The sequence below is a fragment of the Talpa occidentalis genome, unplaced genomic scaffold (assembly GCF_014898055.3).
Source record: "Talpa occidentalis isolate TD23 unplaced genomic scaffold, MPIMG_talOcc4v2.1 talOcc4.7, whole genome shotgun sequence".
NCBI classification, from domain to species: Eukaryota; Metazoa; Chordata; class Mammalia; order Eulipotyphla; family Talpidae; genus Talpa; species Talpa occidentalis.
In genome coordinates, this window is record NW_023605083.1 from 20,270,827 (window position 1) to 20,286,527 (window position 15,701).

The 15,701-nt window shown below is 36.1% G+C and overlaps 1 protein-coding gene across 14 annotated transcripts in view; it reads left to right on the plus strand.

The window, feature by feature from the left end:
* PTPRD (protein tyrosine phosphatase receptor type D) overlaps positions 1-15,701 on the plus strand; it is a 2,089,263-nt gene that overhangs the window by 1,961,153 nt on the left and 112,409 nt on the right. For all 14 annotated transcript variants that reach the window (XM_054689298.1, XM_054689299.1, XM_037494316.2 and 11 more), the window contains one exon: positions 6,476-6,588. In XM_054689298.1, the coding sequence (XP_054545273.1) occupies positions 6,476-6,588 (113 nt within the window). The remainder of the gene's footprint in view (positions 1-6,475; positions 6,589-15,701) is intronic.

Consider the following 15,701-nt stretch of genomic DNA (forward strand, 5'->3'; position numbering starts at 1 on the left):
TTCTCTTTCTATGTCAACCCTACATACATTTGCACATTGTCATCAAAGAATGATAGTCCAGAACATTTTGAGATGTTCTGAAGAAATACACATGCCCACCATGCTAGACAATGCTGATTCTGCCTTCTGGCCTTTGAGGAGTTACCTCCCTAGGCCTGGAATGTTTTTCCTCTCACTCCCTAGCCACTCCTCTTGGTCTGACTAATTCTAACTCATCCTTTCGAAATAAGCAAAGATGCCACTTTAAAAAAGTGTTCTTGGTGCCTCTCTCTTGTCCTCTCTCCTCTGGCAGTTCAGGCTGGCTGCCTTAGAGTCCCTTTCCTGTGCTCTTAAAGCACTTTCTATGTATATGTATTATAGATCATATCACATTACCATAACTGCCCTGTTCTTGGCTTTCTGCCCTCATTAAGGATTTGTCATATTTTTCATTATATTCCTGTGCCTTATAGAGTGTCTGGCACAAAAGAATAGTGAGTCATCAGATTTACACAAGACAAATAGTGTAAACAAATTCAAATCCCTTCACTGTTTATTCCATCACTCAATATCATATTCATCATGACTGGCAAGAGCTACAATGAAATTTTCAGCCAATAATTTAAATTAATAGTTCTACATGTCTTCAAATTTAGATATTTGCACTGAATATGTACCTGTGTGTGTGAGGCTGACATTTCTGTGGAAGCAGTGGATCATGCTTTTGTTCATTTGAATACTTAATAGCCTTTTAATACACAAAACTAATTCTCATTAAGTGGTTCTCTTCCAGCCAGAGGAATAGATTTTCTTACTATGGATGCACTGATGATCTCATTGATTAAAAATGAGCAAGTTAGAAACACATATATACACACATACACACACACACACACACATATATATATATATGTGGGTATGTGTATGTGTAGTTTATTTCTTCCTGACCTGGCGCACCATGTAAACTGCCTTAAAATTGAAAACAGAACCAGTGTTTTTGTTATTCACTTTTTTATGTGTGTTTGTACAATTTAAATGTGGGTTTGTAATTCTGAACACAGATGGACTGGGTTACCTTAGTGAAGTCACATTCTAGCAATACAGGGATATATTTTATTGCCATTAAGGTAGACAACGTATCTTGATTCCTACAATGGAATATTCACTAAATAACCTTGCAGTTTGTCACAACCATCTGAAGACTGTTCAGATTAATTATTTGCAGGTACAGGTTATGCTCTACATCAAGACCTGGTGATTTAAACAGTCCACATGTTATACAGGTGACAGTGTCAAGAGCATGAGCTAGATGTGTTCACAGGCAGCAGCACCTCTCTGACTAGGAACATATCTGTCATGTCAGTGGCTGGTAATAAAATACTTCACCCGATTAGCCCAGCTATATAGATGGGTCAAGCTCTGTAGATTTATAATGATGAGTATTATATTTTCCAAAGCTGAAAATGTATTTAGTCTTTTATTGAAAAAAAGATTTATGATCACCTTATTTCTCAAAAGACATTTGAAGAAATCATTCCTGCCACTTTATTAACTCATGGTATATTATACAGTTGTGCAAATTTGTGTGTAGTTCAGTGCAATTTGCAGATACTTTACATCATTAAAAGCATAATGTACCACTTAAATGAAGTCTCTCTATTTTGGATGAAAGATTTCTTATGTGGAATAATGTTGCACTCCCACTAAGTACATTTGCAGTTTTCTTATGCCAAGTTTTATAAAAATCAAATTATATCTTTACCATCAGATTTTTCCCGGAATACAATTAATTGTGGCAGGAATTTTAGGTTGACGGATAAAAGTGAATGTGCCATTGACACACAAAAAGATGCTTTACTTAGTGATATACCATTGTGTCCATCCTTTACTTCATGGTTAAAGACCTTAAAATATTTTGATATGGTGTCATTTCACAATGTATGTCAGTTGTGTGTCCTGCTTCTGAGCACTGTTTCTTAAATCATGGTTGTCATGGTTACTCTTGTTACCATTGGCCAACTAACATTTAGCCTTTCTTTTTCTTTTTTTGCTGCATTAAAATGGAGCAGTAAACCTGACAGGTGAGGAATAGCGAACAAATCCCTTTTATGTTCAGTAAGAAATATATATATAAAAAAATAAGATCCTGGTAGGCTTTGAAGGTATTGAGGAGGTGAGGGTGGAAGTTGGATTCAAAAGGTAAAACCTGGCGAGTGAAAGATGGACAAAACCTAGATTTATAAAATAATCATGATATGAAGATGTTTCTCGAGGAAATAAACGGCTTTGTCTGTATAATAAGAAAAATAGACTATTTTCATTTAAAGTCCAAATTAGAAGGTGGTAAGACCAATTTCTGAGTTTTGTTTGTTGTTAAGGTGAGATGAGAATCTGTATGCATTAATGTTTCTGCAGAACAGAAATGTGAGGTTTCCTATAAGCCATTTTGTTTTGTTTTGCTTGTTCTTTTTATGAAAGATCAGCTTTCAGTTGGGTCTAAAGTCACCTCTCAATGCAGGAATAGTAGCATATTTGCCCCCTGCAAATGTTGTTGGTAGTGCTAGAGTAAAAAACGCTGATCCATTCCAAATTATTTTGCATATCTCCTAGCCTTGAATCATAATAGAAAGAACTACAATAGTAGCTATAAGCATGGTTATTGAGTGATTGGTGCAGCCTAACGTTCTAGCTTTCTAACTTATTCCTAGATAACTGTCTGTATCTGTGGTGATAGATGCACATGCCTGATTAAAATGGAAATAAACAGCATCTCACTGCTCATCCAGCACCCCTCCCTCCCAACACTGTGTGCTGATGGTTTGCAATCAGTGTGCCCCTGGATGAGTAGCAGGAGCATCATCATCACCTGGGAACTTGAGAGAAAAACAAAATCTCAGCCTGTCCCTTCCCAACACAGAACTACTGAATCAGAAATGTTGGGCCTTGGTCTGGCAACTGTAGTTTAATAGGCCCTCCTAGGTGATTCTAATAAAGTTTGATAACCATGGCTGTATTTTTCTCTAAAATCACTCCATGCTGATCAGCACGCTATGCTACAGTTTACTGTCAGGAAGCTTAGTACCTTTGTGCAGATGTCTTTATTGAGGGTTGGGAGGCACAGGGAAATATCAATAGTTGCGATGAATCCAGCATAAAATTACATGCCAGAACAATACACTGTGAACAAACTTAAAACACTCACATATCCACCTTCCTGTTTTTACACCTTCACTTCCTTCTTGTTCTATTAAGATGAGACTGTTGGAGCACAACTAAAATATCATCTTTTAACACTCCTCTCTTTTATCAGTGAAGAAATTCAGGTTTGTAGTTGAGTTACCCAAAAAGATACATAGCAGTAGTGGCAGAGTTGGGTTGATCTTTTTCATGGCATCAGAACCATAATGCTTTGTACTGATTTCTTTGAATATTAACAGCAGAGATTTCAGATAAATATATCTTTCTTCCAAAAACTTACACCCATATGTCTGAATGTCTTTACTACCAATAGACAGACTTAATCTTCCACACAACCTCCCTTGGTTTTTGCTTCCCATTTTACCCTTAAAAGAGAGCCAAGTGAGAATAAGTAAAAATCAAACACCCCTAAGACTAAAGAACAGCAGCTTTTGTTGTACGTTACTCACATTCCAAACAACTGTGCATTTTTATACCATTAGCAGTTTCCACCATATATGAAATGTCACGTGATAGTCCATTTCCTGTTGACCTGTGTGAGCCCTGCACATGGTAGATACTTCTCACTGAGTGAAACCAACTCATAATAGGTCTTTATAATCTTAATACCAAAAATAAAATACCAAGGCAATATTCAGAGTCTGATTTTAGTCACTGTCCTTGCTTTTTTTCTAATTGAAAATGAGAAAGATGAGACCTCTGAAAACTTATCAGGGAAATGTTATTATTTATGTTCACGTTGGTCTGATTTAGATCATTAAATGTCATTTAATGCTTTATGACAGTAAGTCCAATTTTTAAAGCTCTTTACCATTGTTACAGATAATAGCCAATCTCTTCATCTTGTAAACCTTTCTTAGAAATACTTTCTGTTGGAAAACAAACCATTTTAGCACATTTGTGCTTAAAAATAATGTGATAAGAGTGTGGGCAGCCAGAATTATCCATGTTGTGATCATTAAAACTAAACCAAGAAAAACAGAATTTAAGCAGCTGGTTTCTCTAGCTGGCTAGGATTTTTGGAGCCTGAGGTTTTGAATGTTTTTATTTGTACAGATAACAGGAGAAGTTAGTTATTAAATGTCAGGACACACCTCCCAATTTATTACAAGTATGAACTGTACTTTTAGTCTCACACTCTGGATTTTTTGACACCCTTCGGACATAAGCGATTAGCAACTTTCCTGGCACCAGTGAAATTCACATTTCTTTCGAGATTTTTCTTTACTATCCCTCCATCTCAGTATCACTCAGTCTGGCCCAGTGAAAACAAGTAGGAGATGGTTCTACAATACCAACGAAGGGGAAATAGTTTCCTTGCCCAAATATTTCCACATCTGGTTCCCATAATCTTATAAGAATGACAGCAGAGCCACTCTGAGAAGGGATGAAAATTCAGGTTTTTAGCCCTTGGGTCTGGCACATCAGTAAAGGCATGTATCTGTGCCAACCAAAAAGGGCCTCTGGAATTACTTGAAGTGAGAAGACCAACCAAATATTTGTTACATGTGGGTTGATTGACTAGCCACAGTGACATTTCATTCACCCTTTAGATTTTGCATTTTCAGTGCAAAGATGAATCTCAGCTCCATGTGGCAAACACCCAGGGCACAGACACAGTGATGTTTTCTACTCTGAAACTGCTCATCACGTCCTCCTTTCATATGGTCGTCGGATCCCACCCCCTCTTTTTTCTCATCTTTCTCACCAGCCCTCCATCTCTTCTTTTCCTTTCCTTCTCATTTTCTACTCCATATACCTAGTTCTGTCAGGACCTTTGGCATGCCTGAAATTCACTGCTCACCTCTGAGTGGTAGAATAACTTGGTAGAACTTTCTGTCCGAGGCTATCCCTGACAGCTTTAGGTTAATCTGATGTTCTGGGAAAGCAAGGCGTCCATTAAGACTCACCAGAGGAAATGCATGCCATCACCAGAGTTTTGCTGATGGGGTTGCTCTTGAGTGAATCAAGTGTCCTTTCTCTCAGCACCAATCTTCCCTTCATCCCCTGGTTAGTTTTTGTATAGAAGGTCAGTGGTAGAAGGAAAGTGTATGTAACAGGAGCTCTCTGACTAACCAGAGAGTATCTTGGGAGTCACTGAATGAGAACCCATTACCTCAGCAACACTGATGAGCTACCCCACAGTCTTATGAGGAAGAGGAGAGCTCCCAAGCCCTCATGGCTCTCCTTTCTCCAAATAAGAATGCCTTTGCTTTGAGCAGGGGTGAGGCACTAGGATGATAATTCCAGTATGGACATGGCTGGATTCAGTATTTGTACTGTTTGAAAAGGCTTCCACTTGTTCAATGAGTTTGTAACCTAAATCAACCTGAATTTAAATACTCCTCTGTGATTATTTTGAAAAAAGTCTTATGAAAAGATTTGTCATCTTTCACACAGACATTAGTTAAAATTACATTGTGGCATGTAAACAAGACTATGTAATAAAACCAGTAAATAGCAATTAAAGATAGAATTGATCGAATAATAGCTTATAACAAGGTACTGTTAAATGGTTTATACATCTTAAATGATCATCAGGAAGGTAGACTACCCGCTACCAGGTGAAAATACTTTTTCTCTGACATTTATGCTATTGACTTTCACTTAAAAAGTACTTATCATATCTCACTTAGCATCATAAATAGCCAAGGGTATTTTTTCCCTTGGAATGGTAAAGAGAAAAGGAATGTTGGTCTTATGTGGCCCCATATCTCCTCCAGGCATTACTGCTACCTTGGGATCTTAGGAAGGCATTTAATGTACTCACATGCTTTATGGGAAAATCCAATGCAGTCTCACTTTGTAGGCTACAATTATAAATTCGTGAAAAGGGGGAGGGGACCAGAATTGACTGTTCAGTCTAAGGCTCAGTAGTTTCTGAGCTGCTTGCTCACTCTCTATGTATGCATATATAATGGCAACTTAGTATTGGCTGCCCGGGTACTCTATCTTGTGACTCACCATGAGAGCTCTGGGTATGGGAGAATTGCAGTACAGGGATGCAAACAGATCTTACCTATGCCCCTAGAAGCTAGAGTCTTTGAATTACTTAATTCTAGAGCTGAAAGAGGACTTTAAAGTCATTCACTTAAAATGTTTGGATCTGAGGAAGTACTGTAGACCAGATGAAAAACAACCCGAGCAAGGTCACCAAGGTAGCTGGTCCAAAAGACTTGAAACTGAAAGCCGGGAGAGGGGAGTATGCGTGAAGCATGGCTACTTTTTTACCCTAATGTTTCAGTTTTTTTTTTTTTTTTTCCATTATATTCTTAAATGTTCATTTTCCCCTCTATAGGAAAAGGGCAGAGACCGACTCTAGAAAGAGCAGCATACCAAACAGTAAGGAGGTTCCTTCACACCATCCAACAGACCCAGTAGAACTGAGGCGCCTTAATTTCCAAACTCCAGGTAAGCGGCTTGACTCATTTGGTCCATAATAGTCTCCGGGAAATTTTACAGCCCAGTCAATATTGCCTTAAGAGAGGAATATATTACATTATTTTGAACAATTTTGCTCATCATGCTGTTTTATTTGAATGTTGTTGAGACTTACCAAAACATATGTCTTGGAAGGAAATTAAGGTTTTTGTGCAAATCTGAGGTGAGTTGAGGAAGAGAAAGAAAATGCAATTCTCCTTCAGATTTTAGCAAACCTATGCTATTATATCTACTATTTTTATGGGCTTGACAGAGTTTATTTTCAATTATACCTCTCTGAAAAGAATTCAGTTTCTCATCTTATAAAATGAATGAGTGGATGGGTGAATATTGTATCATTCACCCCGTTGGGAAAGAATATGTTTAGTTTATATTTTCTTAATAGTTTATATTTGTTGCTCTGAAAGAAAAGGGGAGGGAAAAAGAAAGGGGATAAAAACAAAATTAGGCAAAAAAATGTATATCTTTTAATATTACCTATACTACATCTAGCTAATCAATTTAGGTTTCCACTGGAAAGACACAGAGTGACTGAGCATAAGGAAAATATGCTTGTTTCTTAAAGAACATTAAGTGCTTCAACAGAGGAAAGATATTATTCCTGCTGAGGGGCATTTTATACCGTATTATTCATTCAAACCTAGTGTTCTTTTTCTGTCTTTCAAATGAATCTTGTTTATACCAAAATAATGGCAAATAATGAATGGTAAAGAGAGATAAAAACATAACACTGAGTGGGTCTGGCTTAATACCTCATGATAATGTCCAAAGTAAAGAGCTGATATAGGAAGGCTGTGTGATTAAAAATTGGTTTAATTACGGCATTCCAAATCATTGGAAAGTTTTCTCTAAGTCAAGTGGGTGCCCTAACTCATGGCAGGATACACCAAATATTTATTAAGCTGCACATTTGCTGTGAATTGCTTTGAATTAAAAATACAGAGTTTTTTTTTTCATTTTAGCATATCTTTTACACACAGATACATCATAGTAACTAGTATATTCAGTAGAAAGAAATGTCTGGCATTTTCAGTATGGTTAGACATAGACAATCATAAATGTGAGCTGTCTTAAAACTATCTCATTTGAGGTTAGATGTTTTACAGTTTGATTTTTAAAAAACTAAGATATACGTTCATCAGCGTGAAAATATTTGTGCAAAGTCTCCTGCAAACATATTTTTACAAAAGCTGATGAACGTGGCCTATGAGCATGTGCACAGTGACAGAATGAATGTGAGAATGTGCTAATTTTCCAGAACTGCTGTTATCACCTGGGTTCTCTCTTTGGCGTCACCATCAAGGCTTTATTAAAGCACTTTGATACAAATTTACTTCCTATTGTAAACCTTTGCAGTTCAGCACTTTTTTTGTAAGAGTAGTGTACTGACTTCTTTAGGCTATAGGCAACCTTTTAATAATAGTGAACCTATGAATTCATATATTTTCAGTTTGACTAAACCAATGTATAGAAAACCAAAAACCAAAAAACTCAACTGTGACATGATTCCTTTCATATGTTGCCTCATTACCTTTTATCAAGGCAGAACAATATAGAAATGAAGAAAGAGATTATATTTCTCAATACCTTGCTACTCAGCACTGTTGTCAAGCCTCCTTTGGTAAAAGGCTTCTATGTAAAGGGTGATCTCTATTCAAACAATCTCGATCTTTCAGCAGAAACAGGAATAGTCTGGAATTGAGTAGAAAATTAAAGATAGTCCCCAAAGAAGAGAGCCAGTGGCTGTGCTATGCCTCACTTCCAGCAACAGCAGAGTATTTCCAGGCATAACTGTGAAGCATGGATGGGGACAGTAGAAAGGAATAATAGCATAGTGCTGGTGACTGCAAGCAAGGGACTAGATAGACCTTCAATCCAGAGACATCTAACGTTAATACCTCTCAGTTTTATGGGTAATTTTGCAAATGTAACCAAATTTAAGAATTCTATTAAGAATATAATTTCCCCAATGTATAATGGAATATTATGGCCACTTGTAGAGAGAGCCTGTTAAATTCCATAGGACTCACTGGAAGCAAAATGAATGTTACAATTGAAGTGCCAGTGCTTGTATTACCAGTGGCTTTACAGTATTAACATGGAGTCCTATGTATTAAAGAACATGCCATTTAACCAAGATTAGATTTATCACCTCCAGTGGATAATGGGATTAAGTAGGCAAAATGAGTAAATAAGGAAAGAGAAGATTTAGTAGAGAAAGAGACTGGAACCGGAGAAATTATCCAAGACCTTGGCTTATCTGTTCACTCCGGAAATATATGTTGTTCTCTCATGCTCAGGTAAGTAATCTATACATGCCAAGAGCTATGGAAATACTCTATTTGCCTCCAAAAAGTCTGTGATGTGTCCAGATGATTTGACCACATCAAAGGAAATAGACTCAGCTGTTAATGTGAAATTCATAGAAATTTGACCATTCACTTCAGCCAGTATGACATCTCTCCAGTGGCTATGAAGTACCCTAATTACTTGACAATAGCATGAAAGCAGAAGGTGGAATTGTTAAACAAGTAACCTTTTTGTGCCTTTTGTTCTTGTCTTATTCACAAATAATCTAGGACTTTCTTAGATGAAATAAAATGTCACCTTAGACATTGCACAGATAATATGTCTCTACTTAAATTTTGGATTATAAACTCTTTACCTTTCACTATTTGAAATGCTCTCTTATATAAACATGTATACATAAATTTGAATGTATAATTGCTTACCCCCAAACATTATGAAACTTAATAGTCTTTATTAAATGCAAAATAGTTATGCATAAATAGGTAATTAACCACCCACATCTTGACTTCATACAAATGGCTTTCAATGAAATAAGAAACCTGTGATTTATATAACCAGCCCCTAGTACACAGCTTGTTCATGAAAGCAAATTGATTTCCACTTCTTATGGGTCGGTGGTGAATGATAAAATACCAAACAAACATTACTATTTAAAATTCAGAGGGTCTTTCATAAGGTAAAGGAAATGCTTTGCTTAGCTCACTGATTCTACAAATTCTACTTGCCTTTAAAAGAAATCATGGGAATGAAAAATCTACTTAACTTATTTTTGTTGGAGTGTCTAAATTTAAGGCAGCAGACTCTTTCCTTCAATTCTTCTGCATGTTCAAAAGATATTGAAAACATCCCCAAATTTATATAAATACAGTATTCTGGCAATTTAAGTACTTCAAAGAACTGTAACCTTAATTTCAGTATCACGAACACACCCATCTCTGAGTCAGGAAAAGGAAGTCAGAATTCTCTCCAATCAAGTGAGGTACAAAGTGAAGGCAGGGAGGCCGGTTGTTTTCGGCATGACCATCTGTGTGAGATAGTGGGATGTGGAGACTCCATTGCTTTAGCATGCTGCCAAGTCACAAGTGATGATCAAGTCACTTTGTCAGTGAAACACTGCATCCCAGCATCTGAACAGGGTGAAAAGGGCTCACTGTTCCCGTTAAGACCCACATACCTCTGCTTCAATATGTTTTCCATGACTTTGTTTATCTGTCAAGCTTCAGGAAGCAGTATGCAACCAAATTATATTTGTGAGAAATGGAACTACCTAATCTTTTAGGATAAAAAGTTTTACAACAGTAAATGATCAATTAGCAGCTTACAGGAATCAATCAGAACTAGTGTAGAACATGCAATAGAAGTGGAATCACTTTGTCACCAATGATTTACAAATGAAACTTGAGCCCTTAAGTATGTAAGATGATCTTCTTTGAAGTTAAACTTATAAGCTCAAATGGAATAAAATGGGCAAAGTAAGTAAAGTACAGAGGAAATGAACAAGAATTTGCTAGAATTGTTAAATTTGATGAAGTTTTACAAATCTTTAAGATCTATGGGGGATGGAAAGAAAATAATCACTTACGATAGATGAAACTTCTGTTAGGTCTCACTCCTCTGTGCAGACAGCGGAAGTGCGTGTGCACTGCTAGGGTGGGCTAGTTGATGGATTACACATGGAGCTAAAGTGATCTTGGAAGGAAGTTTTTCTTTTTTTTTTTTTCTTAAAAGAAAAAATTGAAATCATTTTATAATACCCCTCTTTGGTATCCTTATTCTTACTACAAAAGCATGTTTACTAGGGAAAGTTTCAAAGATAGAAAGTACATTTATGCATGATTATTATACAACACTTGTGAATTTAGGTGCTCATTCTATTATTTGAGCTTTTGTGTGGTTGACAGTGCTTGTATTTGGGAAAGGCAGAAAAGAGTACATTAAGAGAAGTAAAACTACTATACCTTATCACTTCTTATTTTCTTATTTAATGTATTTAAAATTAAAAGTAGTATTTATTATTTATTATGTACAATGCCATACAGACTTCATTATATGTATATTCATTTATTTTACTTATAAAATATATAGCAGGTACATAGGTACATACACCTAAAATTGACACTTCTAACAATTAATGATCTAAAAATAGTTACCGTTCCATGTTTGTATATATGGTTTTATCTCCTTTTAAACAGTCAATGATACTGACATCACTTTCTTTTATTGATGTCACAAAATATATTGACTCCTTCTTTGCTAATAGAGACTAAGTCGTTTCTCATCTCATGCTGCTGCAAATAATACTGTGATGAACAGTATTGAGCCCAGATCTTTTCACAATTTTGCTGCTATTTCTGAATGTTTGACACTTTGAAGTATGATAATTGGGTCATACCACAGGAGCATTTAACATTTTTATAGAGTCTGCCTTATACAGATTTTTTTAATACTCTAAAATGCCTTTTCTGGTATTATAGTTCTTCTGGGCCCTGCCCTTGACAAATGTGCAAAATAACTAAGATAACTATAACATTGTCAATTGATGGTGGTGTATAAAAACGCCAAAGAAATTACTTGTGTTCATATTTCTACTTTTACCAATAAAGCAATTTAAGAAGTTCAGCATCTTTCCAAAGTAAGTTTTCTCCACACTTACCCAGTACATAAAGAGGTACGAGGGAACCTCTAACTATAGCATCAGATGGTGCCCAATACCTCTTTTCTCTCTAACTACCACACACACAAATACACACACACACACACACACACAGTGGTTGATTTGTCAGTTTGCCTCTGAATTTTTTTTTCCTGTAAAATTTTCTCCACTATCTGAACCCATCCTCATAACCTTCCTGGGCCCAAGAAAATCTTTAAAACAAACAAAACTTGAGTGTTTATACTTGCCCCTTTTAGGAAGACATTTAAAAATTGATGATCAGATGTGATAACATAAAGGCCTCATTTTCATTCTGTGGATGACCTTAGTATGTTTTGCCCTGAAGCATACATGGATTGTAGATGATTGATGGTCTGTGAAAAACAAAACAAACTCATAAAAAGTTAACATATCCTAAATGGCAGCTTCAGCTGCAGAAATGTTTGCACATGAACAGGCTTTTAAAGCTCTTGGGCATGTCTTCTAATCCATTAGTAATACTAGTTGTGTCAGTGCTAACAGGATCCATTTTTATATTTACTTTCTTATCTTCATATGACTGGGTTTGGAACACTAGAGGTACTCTTTGTACTTACATTTTTAAAACCTTTGCTCATCGATCTAAATGGGAAATATCTGACATGCAGAAAAATGCTTTGTTTAAATTCTACATTATGGGAGATCCTACATTAAAAAAATGAATTTTCATTATGCTGCCCAGCACTTAGCTAAAAAGGAGTGTCCTTCCCTTATTAATGATCCTAATGTGGACTAAGTCACAATAGTTTTACCAAGAAGCAATTATACCTCACAATTAAATATTCTCCTTTGTCATCAACTCATCATTAGTTTGTGAAACAACTTCTAATGCAATGTATTTATATTTAACGCAGGGTATTCTAAATATGTGTAAATTATGTTAAAATATGACATTTTTAAGCTGTTTCTATATTAAGTCAGTTAAAAATACTTGGATATCACTGCAGTCATTGATCTGATGAGCAAACTAGTTTCTTCTTTTTCTATTACCACAAACCGTTTTCCAGCCTATATCACAGTTTGTTAGATAAGCCATGTGAAGGATATTACTGAGTCATTACTCATATATAGAAAGAGAAAAACTCATTTAAAGGATGGTCCACCATTAGTAAGGATCGCAAAGGCTTCACTTAGCAAAATAGTTATAAAGTTGAAATGTGCTATTGGCATTTAGTGTGGAGTTTAAAAAAATACATTCCAAAGCAATACAAATATTTGATAAATGTTTCTCCATGTTGTTCCAGTTTTATTATATGTGCTGCTGAAGCAAAGACATAATCATCCCTCTGTAGACAAGAAAGTCACTTGAGGCGTACTGTTGGTTACTGACTTAGTAAAATAATATTTCAAAACAAAAATATTATAAATTGGGTTTTTTTAAATCTTCTGCTAAAGAGCCCAACTGGTTTTTACATTTTGAATGTATACCTTTAGCTAACAATGTTTTGACAAGTAGTAGTAAAAGATACAGTTACATGTATGAAACTTCTTTTTCTCTTTCCCATCACCAAAACAGACATCCATTCTCAATGAGGTTTTACATTATTGACACATTTCATTTTCTCAAGCTGAGGATCATTGATCTCTGTGTTACTGCATGAATAGCTCAAACCGTATGATGAGCCCATATTTATATACGTGACACCACCCTTCCAGGGGTGTTAAGTGATTTAAGAGACAGCATGCAAAACCAGAGTGCTCTAAATGAGAAGTGGCAAAGTCTGGAAATAAATTCCCCAAATAATTGTAGTTTTGCTGATAAATGATTACCATAATCAAGTCCCTTGACCTCTCTGCAGTTCTTTTACCTAACTGGTAAAATTAGTGCAGGAGTGAAAGGAAAAATAGATGAACCCACGGAGGATGAAACATGGGAAAAGCATGTGTTGCCATAACCCCCACACAAGACTTCATATCTAGCTCATTGTCTTGGGGTACAAACGTGTATTCTATCAATCTCACCCTTTGATTGTAATTCTCTCTCTCTCTCTCTCTCTCTCTCTCTCTCTCTCTCTCTCACACACACACACACACACACACAAAACCTCTTTCAAAACACAGGTCACAGCCTAGTTGGCCAAATGTGATCTGCAATGATTTTATCTTTTTTCCCCCACTGGATTTCAATAGAATTGGAGTCAGCAGTGAAAACTGAGGTAACAGCACATAATAATATGGGGTTAGCAGTTGCTGTTAAAAATCTGGAAAATCTCACCCTCTTGGCCCTATGGTACCACTTGGAGGGTGTCTGCTAGAGCTGAGTAGACTCACCCTTATAGAAATCCCCTACCATTTATACTAGTCCTAACAATAACCCTGACATTGAGACAGGTTAGTTGCCCTTCATTGCATGTTTATTTTTATTTTTCATTTAGCAGAAACATATTTCTTTCTCTTTTCCCACCCTATGCTGAAAGTAGGGAAATATAGTCTTAGAGGGTGTTTATGTCAAGGCAATGTGGATGAGGGCCTTTCTTTGTGAAAGTATTTATAATACCTAGTCATCTTCAGCCATTTACCTTTCCAACCTGGCTCCTTCAACCTGTAGAAATTTTATTGCTTGCTGTAGAAGATCATGACTGCCATTCTAGAAATAATATAGCAGAAAGATGTCAAAACTACTTGTTAAGATTTCATTGTTTACTAGCTGCCCTCACATGCACAAGTCATTTAGCTTTCACAGTCTTGAGAGTCCTCTTATATAAAATGGAAATGCTGGGTTAAGTATTCTCTAAGGCACCTCTCTGCTTCAGATGCCATGATTTTATTCTTTATGAAGAAACCACTATTACATTACCAACACAGATGTGTTCCTTGTTAGCCATCTTAGGTTTTCCTCTAGCCTAGGCAAATATCAGTGACTACCAGTTTCAGTTTGGCAGTTTATATTGTGGCTATCCTATCTTCAAAATGAAAGCTCTGTGCATAAATGCATTTATGTTGTGTATTTGTAGCTTTGAACTGATGACATCATGACTCTGGCAAGTCCTCATCAGTTGTGAGCTGCACTTCAGGGTCTTTGCTGTTAATAATAACTAGAGTACTCAAACTTGCTAATGGAAAATCAGAAGCTATTCAAGAGTAACACTGAGAAAAAGCTGATCTCATTCTCATAAACTCTGGTATGAATTTTGAATGAAAAATAAACAAATAAATCATTATAGCCCTCCCATCAAGATTCCCATAGAACTGAGAGCCATTACTTAGGGAACTTAAAAAAGTATCAATGCCTGGCTCCTATGCCCAGAGATTCTGACTTAATTGGTCTAGTGTGTAATCTGGAAAGAAGGAATTTCAAAGCTGAAATGATGCTGATGTAAAAACACTGGCTTACAAAAACCTTCATTTGCTCAATGTAAATAATGATCAGGTTGGTCTCTGCACTATCATTCAAATCTAACATGCTTGATTGTCTCATAAATTTTTTTCAATGTTAAACAATGGAGAAGTTGGGGGGGGTTATATAACACTACTAAACCCTTGATTATTTTCTGATAGGAGCTAGAGTTTCATGTGAAAGAAGTTTCAACCCAGGTTTATTCTTTAGCTTATGTTGACTTTTTAGTATTTTCAAATACATGGTATAACATCATGAAATATATTTTGATTAGCCAGAAAAGTAATATTAAAATAGTATAAAAAAGCAGACAATTCAAGTGCATCATAGTTTTTTCATGTGTAAAAAATAAGTGTTCTCCACCCTTCAAAGAAAAGGTGCAGTAATTTTTACTTCTAGATGAACTGTGTCCATGTTCCACACAACTTTTCTGTTCCATGTGTTCAGAAATCCTATCTGCACATGGTAGAAATGAGAGCAATAAAGGAATAAATGACTCAAGAATTCATTTAACCCTGCACATTTATTATACAGATACAGAAATGGAGTTGCTTGAAAACCAGTGATTTATCCCTGTTAGTCGGTGACAGGAGCTGAAGTAGAACTCATGTCCATTATTCTAGTCCAGGATTCCTTCTACTGCTCCATGGTATTCCCACCAGTTCTGCCCACTGTTCTGTAAAACATCCTTCCTGCCATTATGAGTTGCCCTAGAACTTTGGTACAATATGGTACATACAGACA